At 42.8% G+C, this 26086-nt stretch overlaps 2 protein-coding genes across 6 annotated transcripts in view; both read left to right on the top strand.

The window, feature by feature from the left end:
• The window catches only part of STYK1 (serine/threonine/tyrosine kinase 1), a 40038-nt gene extending 28598 nt beyond the window's left edge, over positions 1-11440 (top strand). For 4 of the 5 annotated variants that reach the window (XM_075611756.1, XM_075611752.1, XM_075611753.1 and 1 more), the window contains 6 exons: positions 962-1143; positions 1982-2065; positions 2589-2797; positions 3871-3911; positions 4629-4725; positions 9160-11440. In XM_075611756.1, the coding sequence (XP_075467871.1) occupies positions 962-1143; positions 1982-2065; positions 2589-2797; positions 3871-3911; positions 4629-4725; positions 9160-9364 (818 nt within the window). In that variant the 3' untranslated portion in view covers positions 9365-11440. The other variant, XM_075611757.1, reaches the window with a different exon arrangement.
• A 3536-nt stretch (positions 11441-14976) lies between these two features.
• LOC142501625 (claudin-10-like) lies at positions 14977-23019 on the top strand. Its single transcript, XM_075611751.1, has 5 exons — positions 14977-18344; positions 20037-20198; positions 21076-21157; positions 21266-21373; positions 22059-23019. Exons 1-5 carry the CDS (start codon positions 18125-18127, stop codon positions 22183-22185), a joined length of 699 nt encoding a protein of 232 aa, XP_075467866.1. The 5' UTR covers positions 14977-18124; the 3' UTR covers positions 22186-23019.
• The last annotated feature ends 3067 nt before the right edge of the window (positions 23020-26086 follow it).

The raw sequence follows: 26086 nt of genomic DNA, 5'->3' as shown, positions 1-26086 counted from the left end.
ACCCCAGAGTCAGTAATCCCACCGAACTTGGAAGTACCATGCAGCTGTAGCCAAACGGAAGCATAAACACAGAAGTACAGAAGTTACAGCAAAACTGCGTGCTGCCAGGTAGAAGAGTCAGCAAATTGGGGTTCCACAAAGGAAAAAACGGTGCACAACCGAAAGAGGCAAAGCTGGACGAAGTGACCATTCAAAAAAAGTTTCTTTGATAAAGCGTCCTGTGCGTGAAACGCGTTAGAGGATCTGCCAGGACTTTTCCGCCATGATTTTTAATCAATAAAACCTTTTTTTGAATGGTCCAGCTTTGCCTCTTTCGGTTGTGCACCGGTTTTTCCTTCATGGAACCCCAATTTCCTTTTGGAACCAGCAGCCATTAGGAGCAGTCTGTTATCCCATCTCCTGGTAGAAATTATCTTAATTTGCCTCTCCCTCACTTATGCCACCTACCCGAGTGCCCCTCTTTGTTGTTATTTGCCTTTTACCATTAAAGAACAAAAGGAAAGAAGGACTCGCTGTGCATCTAAGGGGAGTGAGTTAACTACCTTCCTCTACCACTTGCCACAGTGTTCATGAGTCACAATACTGTCCACTCTCATGTTTGTGTGTCTTGTAGTCTACGTATGTGTTTACGCTATTCTCTTCTTTCTGTCTGTTTCCCTCAATCGTCCTCACTCATCCTTCCCTCTGTATCTGTCCTAATTAGCTTTCTATTTTTTAATAGAAAGTCCCTACTTATATGGGTGACGTCTCTCGCTCTCTCAATTCTTTCTCTTTCCACTCTCTTCATTATCTACTGTATCTATCTGTCTCTTATCTCTCCATTTGTTCTTCTGCCGCCTCTCTCTCTTTCTCTCTTTCCTACTTGTCCATTTGCTCTCTCTCTTTTTGTTTCCTCCTTCTATCATCCTGTCCCTCATCGTTCCTTCTCTAGCTGATCATTTTCTCTCCATTTCTCTCTCAGACTCAGCTGGACCAAAGGATGTCCATGATTTTCTGCAGAGGGCAAAGTTTCAGGCCTGGCTGGCCAAGCACACAAACCTGGTGGAAATGCTCGGATGCTGCTCTGAGCAGGAGCCCTTCTATATGCTGCTGGAGAGTGTGGAGCCAGGGACACTCCTACACTTCCTATGGGAGTGCCGCAGGGTAAGGGAGAGAAGAGAGATCAAGAGAGAAGGAAATGAAGAGAGGAGGAGAGCAAGGAGGAAAAGAGAATGAAAACATCTGAGAAATGGTCTGAATTTGAGGGATTTGGATAATGATTTAAAAGACCCCCTACTCAATACAGTGAGGTTACACGCTTTGTTACAGTAATTATATATTAGGCTGCGGACATAGTGCACGCAATGGCGCGCGGTCACTAACAAATGCATGTAAGTGCTCCAGTCTGGCCATGCTGCTTGCTGCAGGACGCACGCGACGGCACGGCAGGATTTTGTGCAGTCAACATTTTTCGATTTTTCACGCGACGGTCGCGTCACGTGAGCATTTCCACCATGAGGGCAAACCAGGCTGGTGACATCACAGCCACGCCTCCCCGTTGAATGCATGAACAGTGTCCACAGATCGCTGAGGCGACAGGCCCGCGTGCCAATAGCGCTCTGTCGTGCGCACTATGACCGCAGCCTTAGATTACTTCTCACCATATATAAATAGGAGCCAGAGAGAGAAAGAGAGGAGAGAGAAACAGATTAAGAGAGAGAGGGCATGCGGATGTGGAGGACAAATGGGAGGAAGAGGGGAAAAGGGTGATGTGTTATTTTTGTTTATTTGTGAAGCTCCAACAGATTCCGCAGCGTAGTACAATGGGGTACATAGTTATGTATGTTACAAAAACATAAACACTTACATACAGGTGAGGACAAACATACACAAACAGGTACAGAGTGGAAATGAGGGCTCTGCTGTGTTAGGGAACAAGAGTAGCCAGTGAGATCATCGTTAATGTCTCAATGAATGAATATGGACTGTCCCTTTCTCTCAGGATGTCATGTCTATGGATGGGATACTCTATGACCTCACAGAGCGTCAGGTTTACATCATAGCTCTGCAGATTTTGTCAGCGCTGGTACGTGTGGCCACTCCTGTTCCCCTCCGTACCCTTCTTTTTGGGGGTCATTCCTTTTCATCCTCCTCACCCCCACATTTTCTTTCTTTTCTTTTCCATGAGACCTGCACTATTTCTGTCTCTGTTGGGAATCTGTTCTTTGCACTCACTACTTACCTCATTTTTAGGTATATTTTGAATTCCTTGAGAACGCCACATTTTTTAATATTCACAAAATCACCGCGATTTGAAAATAACCGCCACTAATCTTTTGTTTGGTCTTTTTTAATTAAAAATGTAGCGAATATTTGGAAATTTGGCGCTAGTAAATTGGTGAATATTTGAACATTTGCAAAAGAAATGTGAAAATTTGTGATCTGGAACATTTTTTGGGGGGGGAAAAAGCAAATATTTGAACAATTCAGGGTAAACGGAAACGTTGACTATTTCTCTTTGATTTCTGACCCTGAAAGCTCCTTCCTGCTGCAGTGTCCCCAGCACCATCTCCCTGTATCTCTCACTTTCCCCTCCGCTCCTCTCCCAGGAGTTCCTGCACCAGCGCAGCCTCCTGCACGGGGATGTGGCCGCTCGTAACGTCCTAATCCAGAGCAATGCCACGGCGAAACTGACCGGACTGGGCGGGGCCTGTGAGATGCGAAAAGGAGGGGCGTTTCCCTCTCGCCGCCCCGCCCCCCTCAAATGGATGGCGCCAGAACGACTCCTTCATTTGCCTCTCTCTGCCAAATCTGATGTGTGAGTCTCCAATTTCGCTACTAACATCTGGCAAACCATAAAAACCATTAAAACCACAAGGGAACCAACAACAAATTCTGGGGGATATGTATCAAACTGCTGCTCTCATTTCTTTGGTTCAAGACATAATTTTCATAATTTTGACCCTTTCACTGCCACAGTAGCATGGCAGCAGCTCTGGCACTAAAAGCGTGCTGAGACCTATTTATCCCAAGCAGCATGGACTCAGATAAATGAGGTTTGGGAGTGTGGACCACAAAAATTGACTTTCATTGGAAAATGTCTGGACAAAGTCTAGAGGTGTAGTGGTTAAAGTTTCATACTATTTATCATCCCTCTACTTACCAGTCCACATTTTAGGAATAGAAGAGGAGAAACAGAGTCTGGGCGGTCACTGCTCTCCATAAACAATACAAGCGCAATTAGTAAAAGAAAAAAGCTTTATTTAATAAAAAATAGACATCAGTTGAGGTAGAAAAAACCTCCTACGTGTTTCGTCCTGACAAAAGGACTTTATCAAAGAGTACAGAAAACTTTACACACAGCTGATCTCTATATAGGCAATGACACGATCTGATAGGACAAAGACAAAACGTATGCATGCAGCACATCTGATGGATAATGAGATAATCAAAAGACTAGTGCTGCAGTGACTTGTCGTGCATACCCATACAGAGACTGCTATGTGTAACAGACATACAACGTTGCTTAAATAAACATAATATACAATGGTATTGTAACATCATGAAGTTGTTAAAGATACAAGTTTGGAGGTTTGCTTCCCGGACTACTTGTGTGAACTTTAAAAAACACATTATTGCCCTGTATCTTCACAGGTATACTGTATATGTGTGTGTGTGTATATATATATATAACGGAACTAGCCGTGTTAGTCCAGTTGCGATAGTGCAGAATAAATGAGTTCAAAATTAGGTGATACCTTTTTTATTTGGACTAACAATTTATGTCATAGTGAGAGTTTTCCTCTCTTCTTCAGGTCAGCAAACCTGATATACAAGGGTTTCTACACAAAATTTCTAGTCCTTACTGTGTTTTTTTCCCATATCTTTCAGCTGGTCCTTTGGAGTTTTTCTCTATGAGATGATAACTTTAGGTAAGTTATTCCCTGTGTGTGACCTCTGGGTCACTGTGTGCACTGCAATACTGTCACGGCCCCTTTTATTCTCCAACATCTCCAGTTTGCTTGGGTATTTTTTTTTCCGAATGCCACGCACTTCACCGCGTTCATGCCGCATTCATGCCGAGAAAGCGCCAATAGTACTGTAGTTATCAGTGAAAGTTTGTATACAGCACGCCGCTCATAATGTTCCGTCCATAATGTTACAGTAGCTTGCTTGTGTACCTCTAATACAGACCTCACATAACTGTGAGACTGTAATGTTGAAAACAGTTGAAAACAATTAAATAAGCACAGCGCTAATACTGTCAATGCACGCGGCCACGGCTTTAAATGCCGGAACATGCCGCATCAAACACTGTATCTGCCCGCGTTTTTAAAAGTCGCGCTGAAACGGCCGCAGGAGGCTAAAGGCGGCCACCACTGTATGTGTGACTGACAGCTCCCTGTGTGCACTTTTCTGTGTGTGTGACTCCACTGCTATACGTGTGCACTGGTTTACATGTGACCCTCTATCCATGTGAACAGTGCTCTATAACACTTGCTGTATGCTTTGTTCTATGCCATGCTCTAAGTCTATACCCATGAACCCGATGCTAATGCAAGTAGCAAACTCATTATCACTGCCCCTGTTTTATGAGCCATGCAGCTCTAAAGTAGCCTAGAATCCTCAATCTCTCAACTATATTCCAGGGGCTCCCCCTTATCCTGAGGTTCCTCCTGCCAGTATCCTGCAGCACTTACAGCGTGGTAACATCATGAAGATACCCTCCAGCTGTCGAGCAACCCTGTAAGGAACCAAGTTCTCATCTCTTTTTTCATGGAACTATCCCTTTTTATGTCTTGTTGTAAGGGTGTCATTTTGTTCTTGTATATAGTCTGGTATCAGAGAATAAGCTTCCTAACATACAGTATGTCAGTTTAATTTTGTTATCATGGAAAATTTGAGTTTCTTGTTCTGACATTGCACCTTTCGCTGTATGTATATATTTTGATCAAAAATAGAAAAAGAGGCTCCACTGGTCTTCCAAAACTTATAACATTTATTGCACAAACATCAACGTTTCGGTCCCCTTGCGAACCTTTGTCAAGATAAAGTGTAAGTGACAGTGCATGTATTATATACCCTCTATGCAAAATCTAGAGTCAATCATCACTACTATTACATATGTAAAGAGACACAAAGATTGGTGCAAGCAGGTATAAGGGTCTCCCTAAACCATAGACAGATACAAAAATAAAAGAGTACCTGCCGCACTCATAAACAGCTGTAAGCTCTTCAGAGCAGGGACTCCTTTTCCTAAAAGTTACTTTTAAGTTTGAAGCACTTCTTCCCATTATGTGTTATTTGTACAGCTCAACCCCATGGTTTCCGATTTAAAAACATCTCCAAGCTTTTTAATTTTATAACATTCAATGCTTTATTGCTAATGGACACACGCGGAGAGACATACATACCCCCCTCCTCCTACACCATGTGGGAATTGAACCCATGATCTTTCATATGCTGGTGCAATTCTCTAGCTGCTACACCACAGGGTTGGTGTGATTAATCTTACTCTATAAACAAACTTAACATCTGCACAGTGCAGCATCATGGTGTTATAAAGTTGTTTATAGAGTCAGATTCATCACACCAACCCTGTGGTGTAGCATCTAGAAAATTGCACTAGCATATGAAAGATCATGGGTTAAATTCCCGCATGGTATAATTTATAAATGCAGCCATTTCGCGATCCCGGTTATAATGCGGTCTCATTATGTGGACCCGAGCCCCGCGTTATAACGGGGTTCAGCTGTGTTATTTATATGATTAGCACGTGTATTACTGCTGTGAAGCGCTATATAAATAAAGATATACATACAGCTGTGTCACCAATAGAGGTGGAAAAAAGCAGTTTAATGCAAAGAGAACAAAAATCTCATAAACAGAGCATACTACACAGGGCACTGTCAGACAAATACTCCCCCAGAGAGGGGTATACCTAGAATACTGGGGAAGGGGGGGAAGGTAGACAATCAGAGAATCACAATCACTGTTCTAGATACTAAAAATATCACAATAAAGCGCAAAAAAACACAATCCAAAAATCAAGGGGGACAGCTACGTCTCGGGCACTTAGCCTTTCTTGCCCCGTTCCCACATAATAATGGTACTTCCCTTCAGGAGGAAAAAAAGAGTCCCGTAGTTACAATGTAAACTGTGACAACTTAATTTGTAGGAAAGATCCAAAGATCTCATCACCACACCGTCCAGCATGCAAGAGGAGTGTTTCTTTATATACCCTCTATGGCCGCGGCATATGACAAAATGGCGCCAAGAACCTACAATGAAACCTATGCTGCAAAATGCAGCAAAGGGGTCGTAAAGTGTACAAGTTGCCATGAAGTGAGTAATAGTATTAAAATGACGGTAGCCATAGCTACGAGAAGTAAACAAGGCACACATAGAACCGCACCGCATTGTAGCACCAAGATCTAACAGCATAAGGCAGGGGGGCGCAGACTTTTCCTACCTTATCTTTGGCTACGCCATGGCAACATGTGTCAAATGACGCCACGGGGGTCACGTGATGTCACATGACCCGTGCGTCATTTTACGCTGGATATTAGGTAAGGGGGGGCGCGAGCACAGGGCCTGACAAGCGGGGGGGGGCTGACAGGCAGGGGGGGGGCGCAGCACAGAAAGTTTTCACACCCCTGGTATAAGATAATAATATAGATAAATGAACAAATATATATATACTGTACAAAGATTAACCTTAAATGCCGGTAAATATGTTCCTGTATGCATTTCTCAGTGTGTGTGACTCCTGGGTCACTTTGTGCACTGCTATACGTGCACATATATTAGAATAGAAATTTAAAAAGTAGTGTAATAAAGTGCAAATAGCGCTAGAAATTATATGGTACAAACAAACAACATGTATGTATATGGCTCATTTATATGTGACTGATATTTGTGCTGTCTGTGTTTTGCATCAGGTGACTTGTTACCTTTTTTCCCCACTTTGAATATCTGATTGAGCTTCCGCTGGGTTATATCTCTTTGACTTGTGAAAGTATGATAAATGTGATGCTCGGTCTTGGTATATTTTATACATGCATGTTGTTTGTTTGTACCATATAATGTCTAGCGCTATTTGCACTTTATTACAATTCTTTTTTTATTCCTATTCTAATATATGTACAGTCCGTCAGAATTATATATTGCAACATATTTACCGGCATTTAAGATTAATCTTTGTATAGTACCGTATATATATATATTTGTTAATCTTTTAATATTATTATCTTATGCCTTATGCAGTTACATCCTGTTGCTGCAATGCGGTGCGGTTCTATGTGTGTCTTGTTTACAACTGGTAGCTATGGCTACCGTCATTTTACTACTATCACTCAGTTTATGGCAACTTGTACACTTTACGAACCTTTTGCTGCATTTTGCAGCTGTGACATAGTCCAAAGATGTTAGGCAGCTTTCTGCCCCGTTTTAGGTCAGAAAGTGCAGAAATAGTTAAAAAATGATCCATTCCACAGCTTCACATTAACTCAGACTGGTGGATGGAAAATCCAGACCGCAGATTACAATGGGTCTAGTTCTCCCTCACCTGCTTTTCTAATCACTTGCACAGGTATTTAGAACAGAGAGGTTTGCATTTCACTCTCTCTCCTTAGAGCCTGGAGGCTGGGGGTATCGCTGCTCCCCTGTTTCCAGTTTCAGGGTGGACGGCCCCTCCAAGTATCACAGTACCAGAGGATTTGCCTGGACACTTGGGACCGAGTTCCCACCACGAACAGATAAGACAAAACAAATGTTTATTGCTGTTGCTAAAAGACTGTGCTGTATCTAGTGACCCTAAATGAGAGGGCATTGTTTTAAGCTGGGGAACCAGGTTAGTTGGCCAGCAGCAGTTAGGGGCTGATTCTGATGTATAGTTAGATCCCTGAAAGGGATAGGATTTCTTTATATGATTTGGTTTTTATTTCTTAAAAGTGACACTATGTGAAGTGCTATGACACTGATATAAGTGAACCACTGAATGAAAATGTCTGAGTGCCTCTTGCCTACACATGTTAAAGCTGCAGTCCCTTACTTGGATGAAAATAAAGCAGGCAGAAGCCTGAGTTAAGCAATATAATACTTTGCATGACCCTGTTTGTTGTATAATTAACCCTAGAAGACTGTGTCGGGAAAAACCCAGACAGACGTCAGCGCTACAAAAGAGGGGCGTTTGTCACACAGCATAGGTTTCATTGTAGGTTCTTGGTGCCGTTTTGCATATGCCGCGCCCATAGAGAGTATGCATTACATGCACTGTCACTTACACTTTATCTTGACAAAGGTTTGCAAGGGGACCGAAACGTTGATGCTTGTGCAATAAATGTTATAATCTTTGGAAAATCAGTGGAGCCTCTTTTTCTATTTTTGTTCTACCTGTGACTCCGCACCCAGCGGGACCATAGGTGCTGTGCACCCATGACGATTTGTTACCTGGTATAGTGAGTGCACCTATCTTTAGACTATTGTAGATATTTTGATACCATATGACAGGCCCGTCAAATTCAGAATTGTTTGGGGGCCAATTCTTAAATCCGACTGCAAGACTCAGGCAGCATTATCAGAGGGGCGGAAGAAAAAATATAAAGTAACCTACAGCCTAACTGACTCACAGTGTCACGATAACCTACACATGCAAATATGTAAAGGTCACTGGTATCTCTCGCCCCCATCCTCTCACCCCCATCCTCTCTCCCTCTTCTCTCTCCATCCCCTTTCTCTCAACCCCCATCCCCTCTATCTCCCACCCAACCCCTCTCTCTCTTCCCCTCTATATCTCTTCCCCATACCCCCTGCCTCCCCCCATGCCTCTTCTCTCTCTTCCTCAACTCCCCTATCTCTTCCCCATCCCCTCTCTCCTAACCCCCCTCTCCCTCCATCCCCTATCTCTCCCCCAAACACTCCCCCCCAAACAGCCACACATCCTACCTACCTCCATGACAAATAACCAAACTACCTTCATCCCGGCCAAATATGCTCTGGGTTTGACAGGCCTGAATGATATTAATTCTTCCTCATGTGTTGATCTTTGTGGTATTATAAGATAGTTATTATGACTTGTGTACTGCACATTGTGACAGTGGGCTTGTTGTCTTAAAAACATAGTGTTATTGTGTATAGCGTCACAGCACACATAGGTTTCATGGTACAACTCTCTCACAGATACAACATCATGAAGTCCTGTTGGACCTGGAAGATGTCGGACCGTCTCCCACTCTCAGATCTGCGGAAACGTCTGGAGCTCAGGAAAAGAACTGCAGATGACAGGACAGTGCTCCAGGTACCTGAGCTGGTGGTACCTGAGCTGTACGAAGGTGTTGCAGGGACAGAGGCTTGGAAAATGGAGACTGATTACACTGTCTTATAAAGGCATGGAAAGTTCTATGACGACGGACTTTCTCACGTAAGGTTAAGTCATTGGAGAACAGTTTATTCATTTGGACTGAGAGAAAACCATGGAGGGCTTTTTCTCGTATGGAGGGAGACTCACTTGTTAGAAGGCAGCCTTACTCATTGGTCAATAAGCTAACTCATTAGGTATTAGTCTCACTCAATGTAAAAGCAGCCTCACTCAGAAGGCAATCTCAATCTTTGTGAAAAGGAGGTATAGAAGGGTGAAACAATCATGAAGGGAATTGCAAATCAGGTTTGTCTTATTAACCCTTTCAGAATAGTAATACACTGCTAACCTCTCTAACACTGAATGGGTTAACTGTCCAGAATGCCCCATTCTGTTTTTCTCAGTCTCATTTCATGCTTGTTGCTCCAGGCAGATCTCTGTACCGTTGTTATTAGTTTCCTGAATTTCCCCGGTTCTTTATTCTTTTGTATTCATCAGGTTTACGTTTACATTTTAATCTTAACCAAGGCCCTGATTTTTGGTTGCTTGAGTTATGAATAATTAACTACATGCTCTTTACTTCCAATAAATAATGAGGCACCCACTTAATGAATGAAAAACAAGTGTTGCAATATTAATGAGATATACAAGAATGGACAGGTTAGCTTCTAGAGGAGGGACATGGTTTAAAGAGTTTTAGGAATGAGGAAAAGTAAGGTGCCATCAGAATTGGGGTAACATTAAAACAAACTTTTTTTCTCAGGGACCTCGTGCATCATTCAGGGAGCAATTCCTCCCACTCTGGTTCTTTGTTAGTCCTCCCCACACCCCCTTTTTTTTTACAGGGTGAGAACTGGGAGACCCCCTAAGCCAAACCACTATGTTCAGCTCCACGGATCCCACCCCCCTCCCCCCCTTCAGTTCCTGAGATACTTACTAGTGATGTTACCGGGATTAAATTCCATCAGGGGAAATAAAATGGTTGCCAGATCTCGGAGCAAAAAAGGAAGCTGCAACCTCATCAGTCGTGGCTTTCCATTGGATGGTCATTCAAATCCCCTTTAACTGCCAGAAAGTAATACTGGTAACTTGATCAGTAAGTATCTTGAGGAATCAGGGAGTCTCCAGAGCAGGAAATAGCACAGTTTAGCTCTGGGAATCCCCAGGTTCTAATCTGATACACAAATGAGGTTAGTTAGAGTGAATTGCTCCTTTAAATTGATGCTTTACATGTGTATTTTAGACAATGTATCATATTTTTGAGAGTGGTTATATGAGTTATACAATGTATATTATGGAGTGTATCAATTTAATGTATTTTCCGCTATCACTTTCCTTTTATAGTATTCTAAACTAACCCCCATGTCATTATCAAACCTTAATCCAGTCTTTGTTTTTTTTAATTTTTTTTTTATATAAAGGATCCCAGTGCATTTTGGTTCTTTAAAGTCCTAAATGTCAATGTAAATCTGAGAACTAAGATGTCAGGTGTTTGCCAACACTTCATCAATGAGATATCATAAAACTTTCCGTGTGACTTATCGGTGTCACATCAAGAAATGTGATTCTTCCTCGATTAGCAGAACGAATAATAAAATATTTGAATATATCAAGAAACAGTTTTCAGAAGCTAGATTCATATACATAATGACAGGAAAACATGCACAGTGTAAAAACTATCAGCAGGAAGAGTCAAGATTAGTGTAGCAATATTTCCTTGTCATCATCTCATTATTGATGTTATGACATGTCACATCTTAACACAGTAATGGATGAAAATAACAGCATGTGATGTGAAAAGTGACATCGTTCATGGGAATTTTAAAGTGAAGTCCTACTTGCTTGATCCAAGAAATATATTTTCTTTAACAAAAGGCCCTGTACTTTTCCCTTTTTTCACCCTAATTACATATTTTGTTTTGCATTCCTCCAAATTCCTTAAATATTAAAAGTAGTTCTTGTAGTGAATCCTCTTATAAAATCAGCAATAGTGACTGCAGTCTTAGAATTGCTGATTTATAAAGACCCGACATAAATCCCCCTACACATATTCTATTGTATATTTGCTGTTTTTGGCCTTTATGGCCTAAATTTAAAAATCTACAGAACATATCTCACATTCAGGTCAGCGGTGAAACGAGACATAGAATATTATAAGGCTCAGGGATTTTATTACAACTTCTATGTATAAAGCTAAGTGGAACTGCACCTTATGTATCTTTTCAACAAAGCAGCAAGAGTAGTGCCAGAGTCCCAGAGAGTAGTGCCAGAGTCACAGAGAGTAGTGCCAGAGTCACAGAGAGTAGTGCCAGAGTCACAGAGAGTAGTGCCAGAGTCACAGAGAGTAGTGCCAGAGTCACAGAGAGTAGTGCCAGAGTCACAGAGAGTAGTGCCAGAGTCACAGAGAGTAGTGCCAGAGTCACAGAGAGTAGTGCCAGAGTCACAGAGAGTAGTGCCAGAGTCACAGAGAGTAGTGCCAGAGTCACAGAGAGTAGTGCCAGAGTCACACAGAGAGCAGTGCCAGAGTCACACAGAGAGCAGTGCCAGAGTCACACAGAGAGTAGTGCCAGAGTCACAGAGAGTAGTGCCAGAGTCACAGAGAGTAGTGCCAGAGTCACAGAGAGTAGTGCCAGAGTCACAGAGAGTAGTGCCAGAGTCACAGAGAGTAGTGCCAGAGTCACAGAGAGTAGTGCCAGAGTCACAGAGAGTAGTGCCAGAGTCGCAGAGAGTAGTGCCAAAGTCACAGAGAGTAGTGCCAGAGTCACAGAGAGTAGTGCCAGAGTCAAAGACAGTAGTGCCAGAGTCACAGAGAGTAGTGCCAGAGTCGCAGAGAGTAGTGCCAGAGTCGCAGAGAGTAGTGCCAGAGTCGCAGAGAGTAGTGCCAGAGTCGCAGAGAGTAGTGCCAAAGTCGCAGAGAGTAGTGCCAAAGTCACAGAAAGTAGTGCCAGAGTCGCAGAGAGTAGTGCCAGAGTCACAGAGAGTAGTGCCAGAGTCGCAGAGAGTAGTGCCAGAGTAGCAGAGAGTAGTGCCAAAGTCGCAGAGAGTAGTGCCAGAGTCGCAGAGATTAGTGCCAGAGTCACAGAGAGTAGTGCCAGAGTCACAGAAAGTAGTGCCAGAGTCGCAGACTATTGCCAGAGTCACAGAGAGTAATGTCAGAGTCACAGAGAGTAGTGCCAGATTCACAGAGAGTAGTGCCAGATTCACAGAGAGTAGTGTCAGTCACAGAGAGTAGTGCCAGAGTCGCAGAGAGTAGTGTCAGTCACAGAGAGTAGTGCCAGAGTCGCAGAGAGTAGTGCCAGAGTCGCAGAGAGTAGTGCCAGAGTCACAGAGAGTAGTGCCAGAGTCACAGAGAGTAGTGCCAGAGTCACAGAGAGTAGTGCCAGAGTCGCAGAGAGTAGTGCCAGAGTCGCAGAGAGTAGTGCCAGAGTCACAGAGAGTAGTGCCAGAGTCGCAGAGAGTAGTGCCAGAGCCGCAGAGAGTAGTGCCAGAGTCGCAGAGAGTAGTGTCAGAGTCGCAGAGTGTAGTGCCAGAGTCACAGAGAGTATTGTCAGAGTCGCAGAGAGTAGTGCCAGAGTCGCAGAGAGTAGTGCCAGAGTCGCAGAGTGTAGTGCCAGAGTCACAGAGAGTATTGTCAGAGTCACAGAGAGTAGTGCCAGTCGCAGAGAGTAGTGCCAGAGTCGCAGAGAGTAGTGCCAGAGTCACAGAGAGTAGTGCCAAAGTCACAGAGAGTAGTGCCAGAGTCACAGAGAGTAGTGCCAGAGTCACAGAGAGTAGTGCCAAAGTCACAGAGAGTAGTGCCAGAGTCACAGAGAGTAGTGCCAAAGAAACACAGAGAGTAGTGCGCCATTAACAGGTCAGAAAGTGACACATCTAATGAGACGTTATCCTGACAGCAAGTTAACATAAACTGATGGCGCCCTGACAGGAAGTTCTACAAGTAAAAAAAATTCAACACAATTACCTCCGGTTTAAGGTGAAGGATGTTTGCTGTATTGCTAAATACACCCCAAATAACCCTTTTGCTGATGAAGGCCATGCAGCCCATAAATTAGCATAAGAGATGGCAATGCAATGTATCTCAGACTGCTTCTTCAGCAAAGAGTTAATGTTAACTGGTTCACAAAAAATATGCACCTTGTAAAATTGTCATACATATTGTATATTTAATAAATGTCTTTATCTTTCACTGGTTCTTCCATTGCTCTTTCTGTGGTTCTGTCATGTTATCTCTAGTACACCATTTCTCCAAGTCATATGAATAAATTGTGATAACATTCATATGAATAGGATTTAAAAGTTTGCTAAAGTTTAGCACCATTTTGTGGATCTTGGCTTTAGTTAGTTAATCCTGGGTCTCTTCTTTATGTCACCTCTGATCTTGGATCCACATTTCTATATCCCTGAATTATGTTCCCATAAACATTGATTGCATTACATGGTCCATCCCATTGCTTCATTTTTCTCTGTTTGTGGTGTGACCTAATGACACACAAAGAACCTAAGAGCCATTATGTTTACCCAATTGACAGAGATATACTGATGTGTTTGGGGTCCTGTGGGCAGAATAATTGTAATTACCTACATCTTACCTATGGCCCTTTAAACCCCTCTTTAACCTAGGAGATTTGGGGCGATTGGGGAAGGGCTATTGCCCCAGACATACTAGTGTCCTCCCATGGTTACTTCTTCCTTCCTACTGTCCCCCTGTATTTTCTTGTTGGCGCTAAAGAAATATCCTTTCTGATAGGTGCACTCCTACATAATCCCAAATATAAACCGGTGTAACGATAGATGCTATGCAAATATTTGTACCCGCTGAGGTGTGTCTTGGCACAGATAAACCTTATACAGTACTTAACGTCTAGCTGTAGCCTAACAGGTGGCTCATGGGTTAAATGTGTTAGCACAAATACCTTGATGTATAGGGTATTTGTAAGATCATAATATGACAAGAGATGGGTATCAAAGAAAATACACATAAAGAGTCCCTTTTGTAGGCGCACCGCAGACCTTTATAGTATAAACGGTCAGGAGTGAATGTAGTTAATATAGTTAGCTTTATTTCAAATCACTGTGTAAACGTGTAATTAAAACAGTATATAGTAAAGTTCTATATACTGATTAAAAATAGACTGCTAAGGTCTATTCAATCTCTACCAAGCATCTCTTTAGGCTCTAGTGCACTAATCTATATGATATAGTATATATATATATATATATATATATATATGATGTCTATTATCCTTCCAGTCGCAGTGTCCGAGTCTATGGTGAGTACAGGTGGAATATATATATATTTTTCCACCTGTACTCACCATAGACTCGGACACTGCGACTGGAAGGATAATAGACATCATATATATATATATATATATATACTATATCATATAGATTAGTGCACTAGAGCCTAAAGAGATGCTTGGTAGAGATTGAATAGACCTTAGCAGTCTATTTTTAATCAGTATATAGAACTTTACTATATACTGTTTTAATTACACGTTTACACAGTGATTTGAAATAAAGCTAACTATATTAACTACATTCACTCCTGACCGTTTATACTATAAAGGTCTGCGGTGCGCCTACAAAAGGGACTCTTTATGTGTATTTTCTTTGATACCCATCTCTTGTCAATTCAACACATCCCTAGGCAGCACGCTTTCACCAACAAGGGGTTGTTAGAGCGAGGTTTCTCTCTATAGTATATCTAAGATCATAATATGATTAAAATAAACCTTAATACATCATGTGAATAATTAAATACACTCAATTTTTTTTAAACTAGCTAAGCAAACTTATACAGAAAGTCCTTAGAGAACAGGTCCTGTCTACTTCTTCAAGGTGCTTGGAATTCAGGTGAAAATGGCTCCAGAAGGCAGGATAATCGGGTGCTTATGAAACTACGGCATGACCGGAAAATAACTACAGGCATACCCCGGTTTAAGGACACTCACTTCACTCGTGAGTAAGTACATATCGCCCAATAGGCAAACGGCAGCTCACGCATGCGCCTGTCACCATGTCTTGAACAGCAATACCAGCTCCCTACCTGTACCGAAGCTGTGCGCAAGCGTGGGAGACTATAGAGCGTTACAAATGCGTTATTTACATCAGTTATGCACGTATATGACGATTGCCGTACAGTACATGCATCGATAAGTGGAAAAAAGGTAGTGCTTCACTTTAAGTACATTTTCGCTTTACATATATGCTCTGGTCCCATTGTGTACATAGTTACATAGTTACATAGTAGATGAGGTTGAAAAAAACCGTAGGTCCATCAAGTTCAACCTATGCTAAATTCAGACAACAGATACTTTATCCTATATCTATACTTACTTATTGATCCAGAGGAAGGCAAACAAAAAACCCCATTAAGGGGAAAATTTAATTCCATCCTGACTCCAAGAATTGGCAATCGGATTAATCCCTGGATCAACATCCTGACCATGTATACTTATTTGGTATATCCCTGTATACCTTTCCCATCTAAAAAGATGTCCAACCTTTTTTTGAACAAATCTATTGTATCTGCCATCACAGTCTCCATGGGTAATGAACTCCACATTTTAACTGCCCTTACTGTAAAGAACCCTTTCGTTTGTTGCTGGTGAAATGTCCTTTCCTCCAACCTTAAGGGATGGCCCTGAGTCCTTTGTACTGCCCGTGGGATGAATATTTCTTTTGAAAGCTCCGTGTATTGTCCCTGAATATACGTTAATGTGGGATATGCCTGTAAAAGCAAATAGATTGAAACTCCTATTTAGTCTTACAATCTTAAGGGATACTATATTGTACCTCTAGTTCTCAGGCTATCCTGAGTAAAACTCCACTTTAGGCTGAAGACAATACTCCCTATAAAAGGTTAACCCCTTTACTGCTGAAAAAGCACACAACCAGGGAAAATCCAACAGTGCAAGAGTTTATAAGAAACCACAACAGTCCTATTTCCCCGATAGGAGATTTATTCAAACAAAAAGATAGCTAGTCCTACCTCTTATCTAAGGCCCATTCATACGAATAGACTACAGGCGTGCTAAAGCTTAGCGCCCTTTTGTGGATCTGGGCCCACTGTAAGTGGTCTGCATAAACAGGGCTCTACTATATTACAGCAATTCAACCTCCAGAGATCACATAGAAGGGCTCCAGGCCCCACAGCTTCTTGGAGACTGACTCCATACTTACCCTCTTCAACGGTTGGCTATATGCAAGAAGCTCTCTGACATTGCTTTATTATTCGCTGAGCCCTTACCTTAGACAACTATGTCACGGGTCAGGATCCTTTACTCAATGCAAGGTACAATAGGGTAGGTTGAGCTGATGTCTGTTTTACTCCAGTTATGGTACCACCTACTATAGCTACACTCATTAACACTGACACAATCCATGAGTCTGGCAGGTAAGCAATGCTTTTGCAGGAAGCAACAGTGACTCTACCAGTGATCTATGACCATAATACTGACTTTAATCTACCGATCTATGACCATAATACTGACTTTACCCTACTGTTCCTATAACAGTTGGACAGGTCAAGTATTATCCACAAATACTAGCTTTAACCCTAAATTCCGCAGAGGGAATTATAGGGGGCATAAGCAGAAAGAGACAATTACTAAATTGTGTGTCAATGTGTATTTTATGGTATGGTAATGATTCTAACTCATGAGTCGGATCCAAGATCTGCTAAAAACTACTATATTATTTCTCTTTTTCTTATGGCTCCCTGTAGCAATCCAACCCTGTCTCTTCTTCATCCCCTTTTTTTCTCTGTCCTTACTCCATAGCTCTCTCTCCCACCATAATTCATTCTGACTATACTGTACATCACTGCTTCCCTTCTAGATCTGTCCTGTAGGTCACTACACACTAGAAGGTTATTAATGAGAAAGGTCCTAATTTATAATTCTGACAGGTGCAAGTTAGTAGTTAATTAACTCGTTAAAGTGTCTGAATTCAGGGCTCATTAGCCTCAGGGAATCCATAAACATAGATTTATATGACAACCCTCTTGGGAGAACAAATTAACCCCCTTTCTCCTGGAATGGTGTGTAAGGTATAACAAGTTGTGTCTGCATGAGCACAGGAATACATTTACGTGTTTTAAAAAAAAAAAACGTATATCTGTATTTTCAGAGCAAAGTTTGACTATACGTACTGTACTGTGTAATGTGTATGTGCAGAACTAGTATTAGAGAGAGTAATAGTTATCTGTTTTTGTAAAGTAATGTGTCTCCATGGGTAGAGAAATGTGTATTTCTGTGCAAGACAATGCTTTATCAGATCCACAAACAGAGAAGAGTTTTATTATCAATTAGGGAGTTTTTAAGAAACCAGATAAGAACTTAAGAATCCGAAGTGCTGGTTTAAAGAACTGAAATGGGAGGAACCTTAGCTGGAAACGTTGGAGGCGACACCGGAAAGGGGTTAGAATGTGCATTATATTTGTGCTTGGCATGTAAATGACTGCAATAGGGGAGGGTTACCTTGGGACAGGGGAGGGATTTAATTGACCCTGTTCTTTATGGGACACAGAGATTGTCCTGTAGTCTGTATAAGTCCTGGTGGTGGCTTTTCTTGCTCACAAGTTTCTGAAGTCCATAACTGTTGCAACATTTGCCTATTTCTTTGCGTTCATCTCTTCATTTCATATTCTTTCTCCTTCATTTGTCCTTATTCATTCATTTTGTCCACTCTCCCTTCCCGTAATTTTCCCTCTCTTGTTCTTGTTTTTACTCTTTTTGTACCCAAGCTTCCTCTTTTGGGCTACAGCTCTGTCGTAGTCCAGAGATGTCTCACATGGCCTCTGAGATTATTGCCTTCCTGCTGGCGGTCTCAGGCTGGGTGCTGGTTAGCTCCACTCTCCCCACTGATTACTGGAAAGTCTCCAGCATCGATGGCACGGTTATCACCACAGCGACCTTCTGGTCCAACCTATGGAAGACGTGTGTCACTGACTCCACTGGAGTGTCTAACTGTAAGGACTTCCCATCCATGTTGGCACTGGAAGGTAGGAAACTGTAAGGGATATACAGTGTGGCTGAGAGAAAATAATTTTCATATATGTTCTCTCTAATGGGTAGGAGAAAGTGAGGGAGAGTATGGGAATCACCTCCATGTACTCAGGCACCAAAAACATAGATTGTAAGCTCTACGGGGCAGGGACTGTGTCTGCAAAATGTCTTTGTAAAGCGCTACGTAAAACTACCAGCGCTATACAAGAACAAACAATAAATAATATAGTGAGATACATCGAGCTAAAGGATTGATAGATAAAAAAGCCAAGCTAAAAGCTAGTAAAGAGAATACATTGATTGACCCATGCTGTTATTGTAGAGTTTAAAGATTGAGAGGTGGGGTATGAGAAAATATAGTAAAATCGTTTCGGTTTCTCTAAGGGAGTGTGTTCTTATACACATTGAGCTGTAATACGATTTATAATTGTGTTTTTTTTTTTTTGGAAGTTGGTATGTTGTTGAAAGCTTGTTTGTATAAATGTAATGTTTTTGCATTGCATATATGCTTATATAGGATGTTGTTTTTCTAAAAAAAAAAGTTCCATAGGCAGAGGCACGTTAGATGGTTATCAGATATTCTTGTAAGGGGTGATGTTCTTTACAGCAAGAAGTCCTAACAACAAAAAGAGGATAGTTGGGGCTATTTGGTGATGTGCTAGTAAGCGCAATGTTCTCCCAAGGATTCTTTCCATAGAAAAGGGAATGTTGGGAATGTTTGTTGAGAGGAGAAGTTCTTAGATAAAGTGATGCTCTAATAAAAGTGATTACTTTCATAGAAAAGGGCATATTCATATTTTTAAGAAATGCGCATACAAAGTGGGTGTTCTGCGAAGGGGAATTTCTCTGAAACAAAGGGACACAAGTTATTACATGTGCCTGTTACTTCTATAGAAAGAAAATAACTTTTTATAAGAAATCATTTTAAGCCTTCCTAACTGCCAACGTTTCCCATAAATCTTTTTTATAGAGGGAGTTAATGAGCCGTCTAATGAGTCAGTTAATGAATAACAGTCTACAAACATTCCTGTTATTTTATCAGACTACTGTTTAACCATCCTGACTGCTAGTGGCATGGATCAGAAAATCAATCCCACCCAATGCAGGAGGAGAAGGAGTAAAAACATTGTATAGCTAGTGGAAACTGCATTGAATAAACAAGTAAGATTTCCCATTATTGTTGGTTCTTACCAGACCTGCAAAATGCTTGGAGATCTCAGTAGTAGAAATACTCAAAAGAAAGTTCATGCACAGAATTATAAGATGAGTCTGCACTGCCATATTCGATGCCATCATGTCAGACCCATGCATGGAAATGCTGAGCAACATGCCAAGGTACTGAGCTGATACAGTATTGGACTCCTAAGAACAATGTAACAAACAGAAATGCTATATATATATGTATAAAACTCCAGGTTGGCAGTGTAACTATGATCCAGTCTGCTCTCTTCTGATTTCATTTTCCACTCAAGTTAATAACAGACTTACAACTGGGAACACAAAATCAGAACTGGGTCATTATCACGGCGGATCTATTCTGCACTTACTGTAGTATGCAGGTGTAGTTATGGCCCACTGAGTCTTGGTAAAATACATAGGGACCTTTGGCTCACTGGGTCCATTACTCACAAAACATGATGGTTATTTTATCTCTGCATGTCTCTCAAGGATGTCTGTCTGTCTCATAGGGTATATACAGGCCTGCCGTGGGTTACTAATAGCCTCCGTCAGTCTGGGATTCTTCGGTTCAATTTTCGCTCTGGTTGGGATTAAATGTACAAAGATTGGAGGCTCAGACAACACAAAAGCGAAAATAACCTGTTTCTCTGGCTTGCTCTACATTCTGAGCGGTAAGTGCCGGGGGGAATTGAAGTAGTAGAGCAGCTGCAGGTAATACTTGAGCTCCATGTACCATCTGTGCACAGGTAACACTGAGGTGCAGTGCCAGTGTGTGTCTGCAGTCATTAGTCGAATAGCAGCATGCCCTGTACCTTGTGGTCTATTTGGGCCTGAGGGAATGAGTCTGAGGAAGGGGTCTTCACCCCGAAACTTTGCCCCCCTAATTACCCTCCCCCCCACCTTTTTTCCCCCACACTCCACCCACAGTCTCTCCCATTGTGTGTATCTCTCCCTTTCCTGTGTTTTTTTCCCCACAACACTTATAGTTAGGGTTCACCTCCGTATTACCCGCTTGTGTGACATTACTCCAAGTATATTGTTATCTTGTGCTTGCATTACATTTGTCATTTTTTGGCATATTCCCTGTTTGATACTTTTCTTAGAGTCAGTGAGTGCTGGAACACTAGTTGGTGTTTTTTTAACCATATAAAATACAAATAATACATCATGGGAAGAAGTGCTTGAGACATAAATGTAACATTTAGGACGAGGGGTCCCTGCCCCGTAGAGCTTACAATCTAATTGGTAGGTGGGAAGAACATACAGAGACAGTAGGAGGGCATTCTGGTGAGTGCATCTGCAAGGGGCCAAGGTTTATGTATGAGGTGTATAGTATCAGCTACGAAGCTACTCATATGCTTTGTTAAGCATGTGTTTAAGGTGGGACTTAAAGGTGGATAGTGTGCTATTCGGATATTGAAACGGTCTACCCAAACACCGCTCTTAGAATGTCCTCTTGAGAAATGTCAGTTGTTTTTGTACTGTATGTAGTCACAGTAGGCTGCACGCAGAACTGAATTACACTCACACAATGTGCTTGTTTTGAAGGCATCTGCGCCATGGCTGGGGTGTCTCTTTACGCACACAGAATAACCACTGAATTCTTCGATCCATCATATCTGGAGCAGAAGTAAGTGGTCAAGAAGGGTAATGAGAATAACAGAACAATGCTCTGTTTAAATAATTAACTGGAATGGAGTCCCCTCTAAAATAATCACACCTCTGTTATGCCTCTTAGGTATGAATTGGGAGCCGCACTATTCATCGGATGGGGCGGATCTTCCCTGTGTATCATTGGGGGCTCTATTCTCTGCTTCTCTTTGAGTGACAGCATCAGGAGCCCCAGGTACCCAGAAGAAAAGAAAGCTACACAATTACTTATACCTAACCCAACCCTACACTGGTCAGGCACCAAACCTATACCCATCATATCAAGCCTGTATCATGCTACATGTAACAATCTTATGCCAAATTTACAAACCATAGAGCCTCATTTTGCCCATACCATATCTAATTTCATGCACCATACCCATCCTATCCTCCAAAATACCCAAATCTTTATGTGCCAAATCCAACCACATTTTTACTAGTCTATTCCCAGCCCTCACCATACCCACTTCTATACTAGCCATGATCAACCCTCTCTGAAAACTGGTTAGAGGCCGTCAGACATATTTTTAAGTCAATCTAGGATATTGCATAACAATGTAATGATCTGAATGCAGATAAATAGAATAACAATGGTTTGATCGATGGGTGGCTGTTTTGATGAGGAGATTAATTGCATGATGCATTGCAGCTGTTGCTATGAGGACGTCCGTTAATGAAAAGATTATTTCAGTCTTCTCTCTTAAGTTGTGGGTACAACAAACAATGTTGGGGGACGGTTTGTTTCTATACACGAGGTCACATTTCTAGCAGACCATACCCTGCTTTTGACACAAATATATATGATGTGGCCGGTTTTGGTTCTTAGCTTACAGAGGCGGTGTGCATTTGACTGGTTTGTAATGTGTATTTGTCTCTCTCAGGATGGCTTATTCCTATAATGGAGTCACCTCTGTGAGGTCAGCACGTACAAACCTCCCAGACACCAGCAATGGCCGCAACGCACAGAGAGGACTCCCGAGACACTTTGACAAGAATGCCTATGTATGACAGAGACGACACACAACGGCGGGGAAGGGGCAGGAGGTGCAAGGGGCTGAACAGACAAGAGCACAAGAAAACTGCAAGAACGTTTTGCCTCTGCTACCTGTTCTTTGGCAACACGCAGAGTACCAAGAACGGTTCCTATATTTTGTAAATAAATGAAAGCCAAACCCACAATAACCCCTTTTTTCAGAAAGATAAAACATCTGACTAAGCAGCTTCATACTTCCCAACACAGAGCAGATGAGACATGATTTTGGCCTTCACACTAAGGTAAAAAGGAGAAAAGAAGGGACCTCTGATCCAGTGAAAGATAGAAGGGCCTCTTACCCATGGATTATTCCTCACCCTGCAGGGTGATAAAGTGACAACTGAGGCGTCTCAAGTTTGTCCCACTAACTGTAAGGGGACAGAGATATATGACAAGAACTTTTGATCGATGGAGTTCCCTTGATGACCTTTATGAGGGGGATGCCGCCCTGAGGTGTGTCCAACCACTTAGCAGTTAAGGGAGAGGATGTGTGGGTTAGTAATATGGCGCATACAAAATTAAGATTCTGTAGGCAACTGTAACCTCACCGAGACATATTCCATTACTGTCAATAGCAAGAAGCAAAATCCACAGAAACACATAGTCAGGGAGAGAGGTAACCCGCACACAGCAGTGCCTGGTCAGGGAGAGCTAACCCACAAACAGCAGTGCCTAGTCATGGAAAGTTAACCGACAGTGTGACACAGCAGCACCTAGTCAGGGAGAGGTAACCCACACACATCAGCGCCTAGTCAGGGAGAGGTAACCCACACACAGCAGCGCCTAGTCAGGGTGAGTTAACCCACAGTGTGGAGGGGGGGGGGGGTGAGAAAGGGAGGGGGGGAAAGAAAAGAAGAGGAGATCATATAAAATGTAACACATATCTTTAATCGTTAAGGAAATGTTTGAGTTCCCATTCTATATTTAGTCCATGAAGATAAAAGGTATTTAAAGAGAACATCCAGTGCATCTCTTTTCCGTTAAGACAATTAAGCCTATCACCACCTCTAACATTGATAGGTATATGTTCAACACCGAAGTATCGAAAATTGTCCATCCCACCCTGTGGACACTCTTTGAAGGGTGACTCTAGACACTGGATGTATGGTATCTTTTTAAATAATTAGTCTTGCATGCTCAGCAATTCTGGTGTTCAATGATCTAATAGTTCTGCCAACATACTTTTTGTTGCAGCCACACATGATTACATATACAACGAAACTCGTATGACAATTAATAAAAGTTCTGATCTTGTATCTGTTTTTTGGGTGTAGGGTGTGTGTTCTTTGTGTGGGTTCTGCAAATCGGCACCACCTACAAAAGCCACATTTATGAAATCCCTTTGGTATATTGCATAAAGGTTTTTGATGTCTCGACTGAAAGAGACTTCTAGATATTGATGAGGCCAGTGTATTGGCTTTTTTGAATGCGAATCTTGGACCACATTTAGTAACATGATTCAGGTCTGGATTTTCTCTTTAAATACCCTTTATCCTCATGGACTAAATATAGAATGGGAACTCAAACATTTCCTTCACGATTAAAGATATGTGTTACATTTTATATGATCTCCTCTTCTTTTCCTCATCCCCCCCTAAGTTTGAATACAAACGTATGGTTCTCATATATTCTATTTGTACCATTCATATCTTATCATTTCATCATATTATTATATTATTCTTGCTCTTCATAATACATTATTTTTGGGATGTGTATATTATATGATTTATAAGGTTAAGCATCTGTTTGGCAGTTTCTGGCATTGCCATTGTTGTTTTTAATTATTATCTTTTACCAGTTTCATTCTTCTTTTTTCAAATGTATAAACTTTATGTATTTTACATGTAATAAGTTTTTCGTACATGATACTGGTTTTTATCATTTGCTCTGTTTTACATGTTTATTCCTGCTATGGACACGTCATCGTGTACACCTGTTGTTCATGGTCCGGTGATCATGTCTTGCAGGTGTTTTGATTTTGGCGCGCTATATTAGGTTTGACCTGTTCGCTGCCGGATCACTCTTTGACAAAGCGCTTCGGCGTGAAACGCGTCAGAGGATCCGCCAGAAGTCCACTACTATGCTCTAATAAATCTTCTTAGTCACATTTTCAGCCTTTGCATTTTTTTCATCTTGGCGGTGCACCGTTTCTTTCTCCTGTGGGAGGAGTATCATCGTAGTCAGGGAGGTAACCCACACACAACAGTGCCTAGTCAGGGAGAGTAGGAACCCACACACAGCAGCACCTAGTCAGGGAGAGAGGTAACCCACACACAGCAGCACCTAGTCAGGGAGAGGTAACCCACACACAGCAGCACCTAGTCAGGGAGAGGTAACCCATACACAGCAGCACCTAGTCAGGGAGAGGTAACCCACACACAGCAGCGCCTAGTCAGGGAGAGGTATCCCACACACAGCAGCACCTAGTCAGGGAGAGATAACCCACACACAGCAGCACCTAGTCAGAGAGAGGTATCCCACACACAGCAGCACCTAGTCAGGGAGAGGTAACCCACACACAGCAGCACCTAGTCAGGGAGAGGTAACCCACACACAGCAGCGCCTAGTCAGGGAGAGGTAACCCACACACAGCAGCACCTAGTCAGGGAGAGGTAACCCACACACAGCAGCACCTAGTCAGGGAGAGGTATCACACACACAGCAGCACCTAGTCAGGGAGAGGTAACCCACACACAGCAGCACCTAGTCAGGGAGAGGTAACCCACACACAGCAGCGCCTAGTCAGGGAGAGGTAACCCACACACAGCAGCACCTAGTCAGGGAGAGGTAACCCACACACAGCAGCACCTAGTCAGGGAGAGGTAACCCACTCACAGCAGCACCTAGTTAGGGAGAGAGGTATCCCACACACAGCAGCACCTAGTCAGGGAGAGGTAACCCACACACAGCAGCACCTAGTCAGGGAGAGGTAACCCACACACAGCAGCACCTAGTCAGGGAGAGGTAACCCACACACAGCAGCACCTAGTCAGGGAGAGGTAACCCACACAAAGCAGCACCTAGTCAGGGAGAGGTATCCCACACACAGCAGCACCTAGTCAGGGAGAGGTAACCCACACACAGCAGCGCCTAGTCAGGGAGAGGTATCCCACACACAGCAGCACCTAGTCAGGGAGGTAACCCACACACAGCAGCACATAGTCAGGGAGAGGTAACCCACACACAGCAGCACCTAGTCAGGGAGAGGTAACCCACACACAGCAGCACCTAGTCAGGGAGAGGTATCCCACACACAGCAGCACCTAGTCAGGGAGAGGTAACCCACACACAGCAGCACCTACAGTAGTCAGGGAGAGGTAACCCACACACAGCAGCACCTAGTCAGGGACAGGTAACCCACACACAGCAGAACCTAGTCAGGGAGAGGTATCCCACACACAGCAGCACCTAGTCAGGGAGAGGTAACCCACACACAACAGCACCTAGTCAGGGGGAGAGGTATCCCACACACAGCAGCACCTAGTCAGGGAGAGGTAACCCACACACAGCAGCACCTAGTCAGGGGGAGAGGTATCCCACACACAGCAGCAACTAGTCAGGGAGAGGTAACCCACACACAGCAGCGCCTAGTCAGGGAGAGGTATCCCACACACAGCAGCACCTAGTCAGGGAGGTAACCCACACACAGCAGCACATAGTCAGGGAGAGGTAACCCACACACAGCAGCACCTAGTCAGGGGGAGAGGTATCCCACACACAGCAGCACCTAGTCAGGGGGAGAGGTATCCCACACACAGCAGCACCTAGTCAGGGGGAGAGGTATCCCACACACAGCAGCACCTAGTCAGGGAGAGGTAACCCACACGCAGCAGCACCTAGTCAGGGAGAGGTAACCCACACACAGCAGCGCCTAGT

This window comes from Ascaphus truei, chromosome 8 (assembly GCF_040206685.1).
Source record: "Ascaphus truei isolate aAscTru1 chromosome 8, aAscTru1.hap1, whole genome shotgun sequence".
Lineage (NCBI taxonomy): Eukaryota > Metazoa > Chordata > Amphibia > Anura > Ascaphidae > Ascaphus > Ascaphus truei.
Note: the sequence above shows the minus strand (reverse complement) of the source record. Positions and strands in the feature narration are given on the sequence as shown.

Excerpts from the sequence above, each read along its gene's own strand:
- LOC142501625 (XM_075611751.1), top strand. The coding sequence starts at position 18,125 with ATGTCTCACATGGCCTCTGAGATTATTGCCTTCCTGCTGGCGGTCTCA. Across the intron at positions 18,345-20,036 it reads ATCCATGTTGGCACTGGAAG|GGTATATACAGGCCTGCCGT; the intron begins GTAGGAAACTGT and ends TCTGTCTCATAG. Across the intron at positions 21,158-21,265 it reads CCATCATATCTGGAGCAGAA|GTATGAATTGGGAGCCGCAC; the intron begins GTAAGTGGTCAA and ends TATGCCTCTTAG.